The sequence below is a fragment of the Verticillium alfalfae genome, genomic scaffold (genome assembly GCF_000150825.1).
Source record: "Verticillium alfalfae VaMs.102 supercont1.11 genomic scaffold, whole genome shotgun sequence".
NCBI lineage: Eukaryota > Fungi > Ascomycota > Sordariomycetes > Glomerellales > Plectosphaerellaceae > Verticillium > Verticillium alfalfae.
The window spans coordinates 65,809-80,159 of NW_003315028.1; the positions used below are offsets into that span (position 1 = coordinate 65,809).

Here is a 14,351-nt window from a genome sequence, read left to right on the forward strand (position 1 = left end):
GTTAGCACAGACCGACACAGTTGTCCATTCCCATGAAGACGGACAATTAGATTGCCTACCAATCTTTTTCGTTACCAATCTTTTTCGTTATCCATCCCAGATATCTTGGCTATGTTGCTCGATCGTTTGCCATCAGCCTTCAACAGGACAGGTTGATCGATCAATGTGATAAAAAGACGCCTCTTTACAATGCAGACCATGCGAAAGGACTTCACAAGACCCCGTCCGCCTCCAGAACGATGTCTCAAGAGCTTCTGTCCATGCCTTGAGCTATTCTGGAGCATCGCACAGACTTCTCATGACATGGGGGAAACGAGGCTGAGCCACGAGGAGCATGGTCGCTTGACCAGATCTTCACCGTCCTGACGTCCTGGCCTGGCCCACGCCTGGCAGACACCCGAAGAACGGCTAAAGTACCCCTTGTAACCTCTTCTGTCACGCTTGCCACGGACCCTGATCAATGCTGACCTCCGCAAAGGCCTCGTCCGTTGAAGCTCCATGTCGACGCATCTTGCGCAGCCTAATTGTGTTTTCCCAGGCCCTGTTATCAATGGTCTGCTACCTAGCGAGTCACTTGTCCCAGGAACAGAATTGAACGATGTATGAGCCACCAATGCTGCCAGATGGATCAGGCCTCCCTCGTCGATACCAGGCCAACATCAACGGCGTCCCCCCATCTGCAAACCACGCAGCTCATCGTCTTTGCCGCTAAAACAAAGTGGTCCTCCCGTCCCCTGCACTCCGAAAGGGCCTGTTCAGCCAGAGACGAGACACCGGGTGTGCCGACAGAGGTCAACACCAAGCCGTGGTAGCGCGACGGTACCACCCCTGCTGCTGTTACACTCAGTCTGGAGTCCTCAATCCAACCAGGTTAGTTAGCCAGCCAGTCCATCCGCCAACATACTAGGCCAGAGGACTCAGTCCCTCGTGCCCTACCAGTGGCCGTCTGTCGTTCAATCGCCCTTGTGTGGTCAGAATTCCATGCCATAGCAAGCATGGTATAGCCAGTCTCCTTGGCGGCCCATCAGGTCCATGCACGCCCTCCCAGCTTCGTCCTCTGATTGCCATCAGCACTCACACCACGAGCGCACACACCTGTCAAAAGAACCGACCACATCTCTCTCCTCATTCTTCTCCCCCTCATCCATTCACTCCCCCTACTTGGGGCACCCCGACCGGCAAAGCTGCAGCGCACTTCGGCACAGACAATGCCAGGCCCTGTCGGTCGACCAGGGTGATCGTTATGCCATTAAACAACGTCGTCATTGCTCCCATCGAGTTGCTCTAACTCGACGACACCCCCGACCAAGGCCAATCTATCATCCATTGCTTCACAGAATTCACTTCCTTGCTTGCGGACTCTCCGTGATCCTTGAGCCGCGCCACGATTGTATCGGTTGAAGAATTGGTCTTGTCATCTCTACATTTCTCCGTGCCAGGCTCTTCTCAGTTTCAACTTCATACTGCATCAGACACCTTGGAGACAGACCGACTGGAACTGCAGCAGAGGTGTCAACGGTCCCAACTCTCCCGTTTCTGGTTCAAGTACAGGGTGAATTCGTGCCTGCTCACGCGCCGCACCAGGATAGGCTCATCCCCTGTGCTCCGGACCCTGGAGTACTCTAGCCATCACTCACGGTCGAGGCACACTGCGAGTCTCTACCTACAACTGCCTGCTTGTCTTGCATTCCCGTCCCATGCCAGCTATACCTAGTCAGCTCAGTTATACCCTCTCTCCACTCACGTACCTGAGTCACCCCCCTCTTTAACTCACACGGGGCGCATACAGGCAGTGTCAGTCCAGACGCGGCCCTGACCGTCCATGCCTCGATACGTCGCTCTTTCGCTGCTCCATCCTGCAGATTCTGTCCCAAAACAGACGCACGCGCCAGTGGCTACTCACGCCAGGTACTTTCACCTGCACCCCGTGTGCCCTGAGTACTCTACACGCCTAACGCACCTCCCCCGGTTCGCCCGTCTGGGCCTGGGCCGTCATTTGCAGCTCTACCTTCCACTCTACTGTCCACTCCACCTCACCCATTCTCCACAGCACGCTTGCCTGGCCCATCACACTCTGCCCTATCCGATCTGACAAGGGCCAACACTCGATCCTGCCTTCCGCCTCCCGCCTTACTCCGAAGCATAGAGTAGTGCGACTGGCGGGCCAAGCGCAGGGTAGCAATAGTATCCAAGCATCTGTGAGCACGGGGTACTGGTGCTCGCAACAGATTCTGTGTTCCGCGTTGCGTCTCTCGGCGCTACTCCCACTACATATCTGCTAGGAGCCGGCTCTTGACCTCCCAGGTAACGTCCAATATTCACCCTCAGAATTCTTGCGACGAGCAATCACCATCATCCCATCAACGTCAAGGCATTGACGCCACCCCGGTATACGCAGGCGCGTCTCCCATCATCCGAAATCTAGCCCCTGCACCCTGTGTACGATCACCGCGCTTCGACGACCAGGGGCTCGCCCGGCTCGGGACCCTTTCGAACTACCCGCGCTCAGACCTTGAAGAACCCCTCCCACCTTGAGCCGTACAAAGTTCGAGGATCCCCCGCCATTCAAGAGTGTGCTCTACCTGTCGATCTGTCTCTCTTCTGCCATCTTACGGATCGACTCCGCTGGATCAAAGCATTTCGACATCAGACGAAAGCGGATTCAGTCTTGCACATTATCTTTCCATCTTGCTTGGGTGTTTAGGATCCATCTCAATCACCCACAAGCTCGAGAGCGCGTCAGCCTGCTTAGGCGAAAGAGTTCCGACAACCTAGACATCCTGCAAGGCAGGAGGAGCTTCCGCATTTATTCAAAGCAACAGATCAGCCTTGTTCGACAACAGACCGTCACAAAAGTGCCAGACTACGATTCCGTCTTGGCCGACGGGCAACTCCTGCCTGGTGCTTGACGTCAAGGCCCAGATTGCAAAAGGAGCAACGCTGGGTCGTTATACCAGCGGGACTTCCACATCTTGCATACTGGTCAGAGGCCGTCGCTCGACAAGATGGCAGGTCTTGCCAATGTCCAGTCATATTCTGGACTTGACTCTCCGCAAGACCCGGTCATATCGGCTGGCGACTACGTGCTCACAATGTGCCAAGAGCCAGTCATTGGCCTTGTGGCAGGTGGGAAAGACAAGGGTGAGCATTTTTGTCCGCCTCAGATCCGTGGGTTTCTGACACGTACCAGATCGGAAGCCACTAGACCCTCCTCCAGTTGTGAAGCTCGACGTGTCACATCAGCGCGATCCAGCAGGACTCTTCCTATCGAGTAAGACAGAAGCCAACGAAGGATCAAATTGTGCGAAGCTAATCAACCACAAGATCCATACAACTTCCTTACATGCCATCTAGTCAAAGTCGGAGACCACAACATCGAAACGCCCGTTCCCGGAAACAAACTCGTCGGCACAGTCGTCTCTTCGCTGCACAGACTCAAAGACAAAGACAATCAGGATGTGGCGTATTTTGTCTTTGGCGACGTTTCTGTCAAAGTAGAAGGGCGTTTTCGTCTAGTTTTTACACTTTTCGACATGGGCGGTCAAGACTGCACGCAACTCGCGTCGATCAAGTCTCAGCCTTTCAATATCTTTCCGAACAAGCTATTCCCAGGTCTCAACGAATCAACTTACTTGACCCGAGCGATCAACGATCAAGGCGTGCGTGTCAGAATACGCAAAGACTCTCGGCAATCTCAGACTTCGAAGCGCAACAAGCGAGTTGCTGAGCGGTTTAACGACTACATGGGCAATACTCGGCCTCAGCAGCGCCAAAGAATTGGCTCATCTGCTGGCTTCGTTACCCCAAGCCTGGGCGCCAGTTCGTCACAGCAATTTTCGTCAACGGTCGCAGCAAGTCATGGCAGCGCATCAGCCTCGCTGACACAGCAAGCCTCACACGCCCCGTTACGCTACACTCTGGGTTCCTTTGCGCAGCCGAACCTCAATGCAGGAGAAGGGGCAGCGCATGAACACCCACGTCAATCCCTAAGCATACTACCCGGCCTGGCTTCTCACCGGAGCCAGGAGGGTCTTCCTCTCGGGGTCAATTATCCTTCAAGCGGTGTGGGCATGGACAACGTCTTTGGATCCTTGGCTCCTAACATGAGCATGAATCCGTTTCCCTCACCAGCTCACAGCAGCGACAGTGGCCTTCCTTCGAGCGTCAGCATGCATGGCAGCAGCGGCCCCCCAGCAGATCGCTTCCCTGATTCGGGCCACGGACTGTGGGGTCGGGACTACTCCTGATGTTACTTTCGAGACTCGAAATTGGACATGGAGTTCAGTGTTTGCGGTGTTGTAGGTGCGGTTGCTCATTCTTTTGGGAGGGATGGAGAGGGGGGACCAAGGGAGCTCGTGATGGTTGGCGTCTACGGCATATACCCATGTGCAACTTTGTTTATTTTCCTATGTCGTTCGGGTGTGAGATGACGGACTAGAGTCCTGAACCACACATACATGTACCACGATTCACTCTTACCCGTCTACCGTATTCTTCTTACATGTGAGCCATGTCTCATTCTAACAGACCATATCATTGGGGCTTCCTCGCCTCTGACTTTTGCTGTTGATCCCCAGTTGGCATATTTACCGTGGATACCTTTCGATCCCAGGTTATAGGCATGCATGACTCAGCATGCTCGTCCCCTTACCCAGAAGTCATGCACTGTGGTCAAAGCGTTTCTTGGTGCGATGAACACAGCCTTGTCTGCCCAACACGGCTTCTCCACGCGGACGAGTTCTGCGACTTGCATCTGAATGACTCCCATGACCAATCCTGCCCGTCAAGGGTTAACGACTCGGTCTTCTTTCATGCACTCGTGCACCTGCCACCTCATCGTCTCACCTGCGACAGCAGATCAGGACGCGGATCGCCGCACCCCTTGCACACTTTGTTTGACAAAGGCGCGGCAGAGGGCGACGACTCGGCGAAGGCCGACTTTGGGATCTCGGTCTCGATCCGGCCGATCATGATGGCATCTGCTACGTCTCCGGAATCATTGAGGTCCTGATCACCACAGGGATTGCTGAACGAACAGGTCAGATGAACAGTGTTCGTCGCGTTCGCGTTCGACCTGTCGTGTTTGATCGTCTCCAGGCGTCGCCTCGTCGCAGGTTTTGGAAGAAGAGGGGGGACGGGGGGGCTGAGCCTCGCCCACATCCCTGTCAGCTTATGAACGACGTGTGTGTGCTTTTCTGACGGCATTGGACTTGGAGCCTGCTTCATCATAACTGATTAAAAAAAGGCACTTCACCAACGCAGGGGCGCTGGAGAAGCCATTGGTCAGGCAGAATGGAGATGAGCTGGTTTCTCGCCGCGTGTAGCAGTCATCCTCAGGAGGCAATGCTCCGAGAGGCCTCATGGTTTCTGTCGGCCTCGACTTCGGTGCCCAGATGTCAACCGACGGGAAGCTTAGGTCGCCGGATTCGAGAGGCAGAAATGGGATCGTGGAGTCCGATGAGGGGAATGCCGGCATGTGGCAACGAGCAACAGCAAACCACGTTATCCAGGGCTCATCTCGGGGGTTGCACGTAATCCGACTTTATGCTGACAACAAGCTAGGCAGGCTCATGCGGTGAGCCACCGGTCGAAAAGCGACGCAATTGATGATGGGAATGATGAAGCTATTGGAGTAGGACACGGAAACTATTTTAAGCCTTGCTCTTCACCTTTATAAGCTTGTAAACTGTGCGGTAACTTTTACTAGACTTTTGCATCTTATATATGCTTCTGGTTAGGCTTTTTGAGAAGTTTATGTCTTGTCGACGTTCACTCCAAGCTGTGTCTGTGGACATATTTGCGACAAGATCACCCCGGACATACTCCGTGATGACCGGGGCAAGGAGCTGAATGGGTGAGAACAAAGATGATTCGATCGTCTTTGGCTTATTGGAGGTTCCTGACCAAACTAGTCACAGGATGAATGTGGCCGGCGAGTTTCCTCAAGAAACTGACGCTCTCGGAGTTTCGGGGTTCTTTTCGGTGTTGATCACGTCAGGCGCCCGCTGAAGACCTCGGTGTGCCACATTTACCGTTGGGTTGCAATCCTTCTGTCAGAACTACAGTCAGATCTGCCGTCGAAATCGTGACTGCCTCAAGCCTCAGCCAACTACTTTACCTCACACACAAAGGATTCGCTTGCCGAAAGCCTTTTGCGTTCATTCACACGATGTACTATGGGCCAACCGAGGAATGCCTCTTCAGCAGATCCACCTGCTGTCAGCATGGCAAACCAATCTGGGTAGGAGCAGGGAGTGGACACAATTGTTGGGGATGCCGTCGTCTTGCCACAGCTGCCTTCAGTGCCGACAATAGGACAGGAAAACAGGATGTTAACGGTGGCCATCCGCCCATTGGGCAGAGCACCATGCCTGGTGCCGCCGTAATATTCGTGAGCCGCCCTATATCAGGCGTCACATAAGACATGCCGCCATTTATCGTTCGTGTAGCTCCGGGCCAGCGTGACCCTTTTTAGATTCCTTGATATGGCATGGAAGGGCCTCGATCTCGGTGGTCGCAGGCTTGTTCATCGACGCCGCCCGGTCAACTAGGTCTTTCCGGGCTATTCCCCTTTGCCTCTCCAAGTGAGTACCGTAGGCGATCTATGAAGTTTTCATATCTCCGTTTTTGCCTGCCATGTAACATGGTGAACGGGGAGGCCCGCAGAAGCTTGGGCTCTCTCGTGGCCTTTGCGAGCTCCAGAACCGAAGAGGTGCTACCGAGCCGACGTGTTTACCGGCCGGGTAGCTTCACTGAGCCTTTTCCTCCTCGGTCCATCACTTCACACCCTCTCTTTACCTGGGAACCTGTCCCGCCCCATGGCGAGCAAACCAAAGCAGGCCATGCATGCCACCTGCAGCGTCGCTATGGCCAGACGCCCCAGCAGCATCCCAAGTATCAGCGCCTCAACGGTGACCTTTGCAGATCGCGACGCGCACGTCAAGCCTTCTTCCCCCCCCCCCCCAAAGGAAGAATCCGTCGCTCCTTTCGAGCGTGCCTCAACAACCTGATCACCCGAACAGGCCAATACACTTCCGCTTCCACAATGTCGCCGCGCTTGAAGAGGAAAGGTCCCAATCCCAGCCAGTTCACCGATCGAAATGCTATGTAACGCTGCGGCGCCCTCGGCTACTTCTAGGCCCACACCTCCCCTGTAAGCTCAACCCTCGGCCAGCTACCCTCTCGCATCACCATCACCCCACACCATTGCAAGTGCCAGTCGACTCGACCTTCGTTGAGCTGCCAATTCGCCCCTGCCCCCCTCCCCTCTACCCTCCCCATGTCCTTGCACTTTCTCGGATGGCGCAAATGTGTATCGCAGTGTGTGGAATGGCTGGCATCTCATTGACAGTTTCGACTCCGCTGCGCCGGGTCTTTGTCCGACGATTTAGCCTTCGATGCGGTTAGCGTCGTGCTTTTTAACCGGCCGGACGACAAGGGTTCGCCCTTCACCGCTCGATATCATCATCCCAACTCCATACATCCTCACTTAACATGACCAGTCCAGGATTCAAGAGGGAAGGAGAAGGAAGAGGGCGGGGGCAATGTCCAACTCAGTTGAAGGAGGGGTGGTTCCCTCGACGCAGGCACACACGTGTGCGGTGCTAGCGCTCCCATCATGTCTGGGGAAAAACATGCTTATCCTGGTTGTGAGGCCATACCTTGCCCAATAACCGAAGTCTTTCGTCTGCCACCCAATATGCAATGTCGGTCATCAACAAGTGGTTGCGAACCATGGGAGAGCCGACTCTGTTTTTCGTCCGGGCCGCTGGCGTCTGCTTCCTCGTGCCACGGATGAGCTCCGGCTCAAGCCGCGCGCAACCTTTCTCGAGAACAGGGTGTGTGAGAACTTTTGATGGCGGGGAATGGGGGTGTGGCGGAATCCGGTCTGCAGGGCGCGGCTTTTCGACCAAGGCCTGAGAGGATTCTGCAGCTAGTCAAGAGGCGAGGCTCGAAGTTGGGGGCATCCGTGATTGACGATTGCTCTTCGATCAGCGTCTTTCTTCTCTAAAACACATGGTTCTCGGGCCTTCCTCAGGCACATCCTGAAGCTGACGCGCCGATCCCTCGTCCCGGACCAAAGGGATCGCCACTGCCGCTTACCAATGCCGGCAGAGGTTGGGTTTCCTGCTCCTCCACCGTGCTGCTGTGATTGTGCCACGACGACAGGGCTGCGTGTTTCTGTCGTTACACCGTCGGGCTGAGGGAGTGTAGATAATATCACCCCCGCACTCGCCGGGACGTAGGCCGTAGCCTGCGAGTTGGCGTCGTGGTGGCCACCGGCTGGTGTGTCACATGGGACCGGGCTGGGCCCGCGGTGAAGTTCCGCTTCCTCAACGCTAGTGTTTCCATGGCGGAGGGAGGCTTTTCTGATGACATCTGCTGCTTAGAGGCGAGGTGCTTTAAGTGGCGCAGATGCGTGTCTGCAAACATCGTTGCTGTCGTTCAGCGCCTATTGCTTTCTGGTTCGCGTGAGTGGATTTGATGCAATTCCGGGAGTGAGATCTCCCCAACCATGTAACCTAAAGTGATGCGCTGATATGCATAGGCCTCAATTGGTATGAGGATCACCTGTTTCGCTCTGTCACAAGCACTCAAAGTCCGACCTCCAGATTCCCAAAATTGGAAATTTTGAACCAGCATTGTTATAATTGCGTCCGAGGTTTTGCCATGGTTGCTTGCCTTGGGGAACGGTCCCGCGAAGCCAACTCACGGGACTTGATCCATGATACAGGTATAGGCCGTTGAACAACGCTACAAGGCTCTAATTGGTGGACTACGGTCTACATTCTGCTGATGAGGTTGTGCCTCTGGGCTGCACAGTCTTTCACGTGGTTGTCGTAGATCAGATGAGCTGCGCTAGTATGAACTATCAAAGCCGTCGAGGAGTTAATTGGCCACTACTTCTTGAAGTTGATTGTCGGAAACAACTTGGTCCTCAGCCACGGGGCTGATTAACCACTGCGCCTCTCACAAGTGTTTGTCGTTCTATTTGGTTTCGTCACTAGTTTCTGGTGGCAGTATAACGTCAAGCAGCTGTGGGATCTCGCGGATGTCCGAACAATCGTGCAGGCCCTTTGCAGGCCTCTTCCGAATGTCCGGGTTCGAGCATGCAAAGACATCCAACGTTCCAAAATTCTAGGAAATTTGTCCTTGGATATAACATATACATATATGATTCTCTGCGCCTTTTCTCCTACCTTTACTTTGCTCATGCTCGTTAACCCCGTTGCTACATAGGTCAGCCGCTCCCATCTTAAAAGGCCAGTGCGTCCCAGTTGTCTTCTTATAACCTTTTTGTCATTGACCTGGCCACGAGTGGTAGCACTCAATCCCGTTGCGATGAGATGCCATCTCTCTCGGTCGGGTTTTACAGCTCCGTCAGCATCCACAGGCAAGTGATCATAGCCGGGGCACTCGGTGGAACTACAATTCCCTTGTGAGTATGTGTATGTCGGCGCCCCCGAGCACCTCGATCGTCCCAAGAACGACAGACACGACGCACTGCAGCAAATAGATTGTCGTTATGAGACTGGGGCTTCGCTCTCCCAATAACTAAGCTGCGTAGGATGGCGGACTGTACAATTAATGCTGTTCTCTTTGTCTGACACTGAAGAAAAAAAGAAAAAGAAACTGAAGCAGAAAGATCCACTCATAGCTGGAATAAAACTACTAGAAGGCAACTGCGTGAGAACGGGATGAGAGCAGCAACCATTGACAGAAACCTGGGATTGCTAGATACCTATACCTTTTTCCACCAGGTCGATATCATCAGCCTGTGAGAATTGACTTTGATTCAAGCCTGAAGTGATCGTCTCTAGCAGCGATTGTTCTGCTTTCCATTTTGAATTCGGGATACACATAGTACGGCGGATCTGTGGCAACCCATGGGAGACGTTCGCGTTTACAAGGAGACGCTTTTCAGCTTGAGCATAACACATTGCGAGGGTTGCGGACATGGGGATCTGCCACTTGGCCACTAGGCCGAAAGCCGCGGATCACTGAAAGGCTTACCGGTCATTCCAACAAATCAACCATACATCTCTAATAGGTTGAAATCAAAGCTCTTGAACGAGGCCAGGGTCTAGTGGTTGGGTCGAAAATCATAATGCATCTTGCTCAGTAATCTGAGCGGAGGGCTGCTGAAGCATGTGGAAGGTTTGCCGGCTCTTCAACGACGTCGCTTTGTCCAACTAAGGCATTCGACCAATTTGGGCCGGGATCAGCTTTTACTAATGAACGAATATCAATAGCATAAGGATCTGTCCTTACCATCTCAGGTTTGGAGGAATTTAGTAGAACTGATGCAATCGTGAAATGCTGTTTGAGTCACATTACGATTTGACCAGTGCGGCGTAGCATGCAGAGGCGGCGACGTGCGACACGATCACCGGGCTGTGCAAGGGCCTGCCATCATTGTATTTGACATGCTTGTATCAGCTGGCGCAGCACACACGATTTAAACTCGCACTACCTGGGGGCTGTGGCACTTGCGTCCTTGCTGCAGGATTGCTGGCGCTTGCGACTTATCGTACAAGGGGACGGGGTCGGGGAGAGGCATAGTGTCCGATGTCCGAGATCGTATTGCTCCTACCAACATCACGGGAGCAATCAAGACTTTTTGTCGGCGTAGGTCGACGAGTGACGTCGGCTTCCGACTCCCTACGGAGTTCGGAGTATATGATGGCAGCATAGATCCGATGGTGGAGTCTTTCTAATATAGGTGTCTTATATCTGGCTTGTTAGCGAACTCCGCCTTTGCTTGTTGTCTGTTTCCAGGCGAACAGCCTGGCTAGCTCCAGTCCTCTGCTTGACTTGATTTCAACCTGGCAGGGCTGATGGAAAACAAATGTTGAATGATGGTGGTCATTGTCGTCAGACGGCGCATCACGACGTAAGATACGATTTCAGAAAGGCTCTTCATGTCTGGACGTGTATAGCTGCTTGAGCTCACCCTTGAACCTTGAGAGTGCGTTCAATCTCCTGGCCTACGGTGACTGGTTGGTTCTGAATAAAACAGCAGGCTGGCTTTCCGATGTGCGCAAGACAGCTACGCCCATGCTGCTAGGCCAACATGAAATAAATGCGCAGGAACTTTATTTGTCTAAGCGGAGCCATGTACATGTACATGGTAGACACTCTGACTCGATCTTTTTTTTTTTAATTGACTTATCTTAGTAATCATATCATCAAGGCCTCGTTGAGGCGGTACAAAACGATTAAAGCAACTACCTGAGATATCCCATTGCCATGTAAAGGATCCGATGTATTGCGCCGGATGGCTTTTTAAAAAGATGTGCCCTTCTCACACAAACTGGACACAGCCACTAAGTAAATCTGACAAAGTCGCTGCCAATGGGTACAGAAGTAGACTTAGTCTTCGGGCCTGATTACATTGTGTGTCCGAGAATGCAAGAGAGTGACACCCGAAGCGGGCTGGGCCGCAAATCACATATCCACTGTACGTAACCCGATTCATTCCATCAGGCCTGATTGGTACTGAATTATTTAATGTGCAGACAGATCTACACAGCCCGAGACCTGGCGACGTGCCACAGCTAATAGGAGCCGAGCAAAGAAAAGGCAATCAAGACCGCCAAAAGATCTCCAACCACTCGATGTAATAATCTGATTTACCTGTATCGCTGTCTGTTTATTGCCGCCGGATTTCAAATTGCACAATGCCTTCGGAGTTCAGTTTGTGTCAGGGATTGAGTTGACATGGTGATACTCCTCTGTCCTACCTAGATATAATACCTGGCTCCTCACAATGTACCCATGATGCCAAAACCTTTCGTCCTATCAGTTTACTCTTAAAAGCTCATTAGTGCAAATAAATTCGACATGAACCAACATGAGCCCCTCCAGGGCGGTTGGTGGCTGAGCCACCTCGTAGACAGCTTCGAGATACAGTTCTATCGACCTTTCTTCACGCTCGTTCTAGCCCTTCTTATTCCTGCTGCTGCAGTGAGCCTTTATTTCAAAGAAGGGCAAGCCGTGTCTCCTATGTGGCCCCAACTTGAGGCTCAAAAGCAGAAAGGCTTTTTGACAAAGGGGAGTAAGTATCTAGAAGATAGTAAAGAGTTGCATAGCGACGACCCTTTCACCATACTTACCGATCGTGGCATGAGAACCGTTTTCCCCGCTGCAATCGCCGACGTTATTCGCAACATGACATCGCTTCGCTTTAGCAAGTCTGTGTCTGACGTATTCAAAGGCCGCGCCTTGAGCCAGTGGGAGTCGTGCTGACAGGTATTAGGAGTTCCATGGTGGTCTCCCTGGCTTCGAGCCTTTCGCAATGCTCGACAATCCATCTCAAGTACTGCAAAAAGTAGTGCGTAAGCAATTAACGCAGCGGCTAAGTACGTAGGCTTGACGGACCATACGTGATGCTGTGGTTAAACATGTTGACGAGAGATAGACACGGTTGTCCAGCCTTTATCATCAGAAGCTGTGTTTGCTGTCCACCATATCTTTGGAAGCTCACCTGGTGAGGATCATGCAGGCCGTCTCCGAGGATGTTTGATGTACTAACGGAGCCCTGAGACTGGCGGCAGATTAAAATCGAGAGTTCTGTCTCGGAACTCGTCGCCCGCATATCTTCGCGTGTGTTTCTCGGTGAAGAACTCTGCCGGCATGAGAAGTGGCTGGAGATCACGCAGTCATACACCGTCGCATCTTTCAAGGCAGCCGCCATACTCAGGACCTACCCTCGAATCGTCCGACCTCTGGTCAACTGGCTCCACCCGAACGTTAAAGTAATCCGCAGTACCATCGCGGAATCTCGCCGCATCATTGGTTCGCTCGTCGAAAGACGTCAGAAGCTCCGAGCGGAAGCGCGGACAACGGCTCGCCTGAGCCTAGATTCAACGACGCGATCGAGTGGGCAGAGTTAGAGGCCGAAGGCTATCCCTGCGATCCCGCCGTGTTCCAACTAACCTTAAGCTTTGCTGCGATACGCACCACGACTGACCTTTTGACCCAGGTAATTCTTCGGTTGGCACACGGAGCCGAAGAATATCGAGCCGCTTCGCAGAGAGATGTGAAGATCTGCAGGTGATGGTTGGACGAAGAACGCACTTTCAAGATGAAACTGCTCGACAGCGCGGTCAAAGAGGCACAAAGGTTGAAGCCGATCAATCTTCGTAAGATTTGAAATCCATTTGATTCCGGGCCTCGCAAGCTCTCTAACTCGATCTAGTTGAAATGCGCCGCATGGCGGTCGAGGATGTGACGCTCCCAGACGGCACTCTCATCCGCAAAGGAGCACATATTGCCGTGAACAACACTGGATTTTCCCGTCCTGAAGTATACGAGGACCCTGAAAGGTTCGATATTTACCGCTTCAAGCGTATGCGGGACGAGCCTGGCAAGGAGCACACGGCACAGCTTGTGTCGACGAGCCTCAATCATCTGTCGTTCGGCCACGGCAAATTCGCCTGTCCGGGTCGATTCTTCGTGGCCAACGAACTAAAACTAGCCTTGTGCCACCTCCTCTTGAAGTACGATTGGAAGGCCACGCCTGGGGTCTCGCATGACCCTCTCGTCTTGGGCACCACGATTATGCACAACCCGGAGACCAGCATTCAGTTCAGAAGACGAAAGGAGGAAATCGACCTCGAATCTCTCGAGATCGAAGAGTGAAGCCAGTCTTAGTGTGTACTGGTCCAGAATTTTTGCGTTGTGATTACATTTCACATGACCCAAACCATGGAGACAGGTCATCCATCCTATCACCTGAAGCATAAATTGATATTAAGGTACAAATTGTTCGCAACAACCGTCTGTGTTCGTGAAGAAATTGGTCAGAGTGTTTCCCACACTAAAGACAGCCTGTGACACCACTGCTACATGTTGAAGGCCTTGTATGACTCCGTGTCAAGATACGTGTCCTAAGGTACAATGAACGATGCTGTCGCGCAGTTCAGCACTTGATGGTGTAGTTGACCGTCTTCTGAAATGATTTGATAGACCGGCGGTGCTACTGGCTGTCGGCTTGATTCAGTGCATTGTGATGTACTCAACGACGATGACATACGAGCATTGAGTCGATACGTTCTTCCATGGCAGAAGCATGATACTGTGGTCGGTGCTCAGCAGTGTGTTTTTGAAGTGCAGAATCCCTGCAGGTCCGATCTTATTGATTGCTCTATACCCAAAATGAAACCCAAACGCCGTCTAGTCCCAAATGCAACCATGATATCCTCCCTAAACGACAAGAGCAAACAAGGCAATACTTCCGACTATGGTCAAACTGACAGCACTCCGCCCAGCAGCGCTGTCATTGGCATCGGTCGCAGAGGGCGAGGCACCGTCAGCTGTCGCCGCAGCACCCGCAACGATGGCGGACG

General features: G+C 52.8%; 4 protein-coding genes across 4 annotated transcripts in view; 3 read left to right on the forward strand and 1 right to left on the reverse strand.

The window, feature by feature from the left end:
* Positions 1 to 3,005: 3,005 nt before the first annotated feature.
* VDBG_07852 (VosA) lies at positions 3,006 to 4,247 on the forward strand (the record flags this gene model as incomplete). The annotated part of the gene is made up of 2 exons (XM_003001547.1): positions 3,006 to 3,141; positions 3,355 to 4,247. The coding sequence occupies 2 exons, from the start codon at positions 3,006 to 3,008 to the stop codon at positions 4,245 to 4,247; spliced, it is 1,029 nt and encodes a 342-aa protein (XP_003001593.1).
* A 7,597-nt stretch (positions 4,248 to 11,844) lies between these two features.
* Positions 11,845 to 12,896, forward strand: VDBG_07853 (cytochrome P450 monooxygenase; the record flags this gene model as incomplete). Its single annotated transcript, XM_003001548.1, has 2 exons — positions 11,845 to 12,207; positions 12,558 to 12,896. The coding sequence occupies 2 exons, from the start codon at positions 11,845 to 11,847 to the stop codon at positions 12,894 to 12,896; spliced, it is 702 nt and encodes a 233-aa protein (XP_003001594.1).
* Positions 12,897 to 13,087: 191 nt separating this feature from the next.
* VDBG_07854 (cytochrome P450 monooxygenase) lies at positions 13,088 to 13,644 on the forward strand (the record flags this gene model as incomplete). Its single annotated transcript, XM_003001549.1, has 2 exons — positions 13,088 to 13,145; positions 13,202 to 13,644. 2 exons carry the CDS (start codon positions 13,088 to 13,090, stop codon positions 13,642 to 13,644), a joined length of 501 nt encoding a protein of 166 aa, XP_003001595.1.
* A 564-nt stretch (positions 13,645 to 14,208) lies between these two features.
* Positions 14,209 to 14,351, reverse strand: part of VDBG_07855 (predicted protein) — a gene marked incomplete at both ends in the record, with an annotated part of 770 nt that continues 627 nt past the window's right edge. Inside the window, one exon of the mRNA XM_003001550.1 lies at positions 14,209 to 14,318. Coding sequence (XP_003001596.1) covers positions 14,209 to 14,318 — 110 coding nt within the window. The remainder of the gene's footprint in view (positions 14,319 to 14,351) is intronic.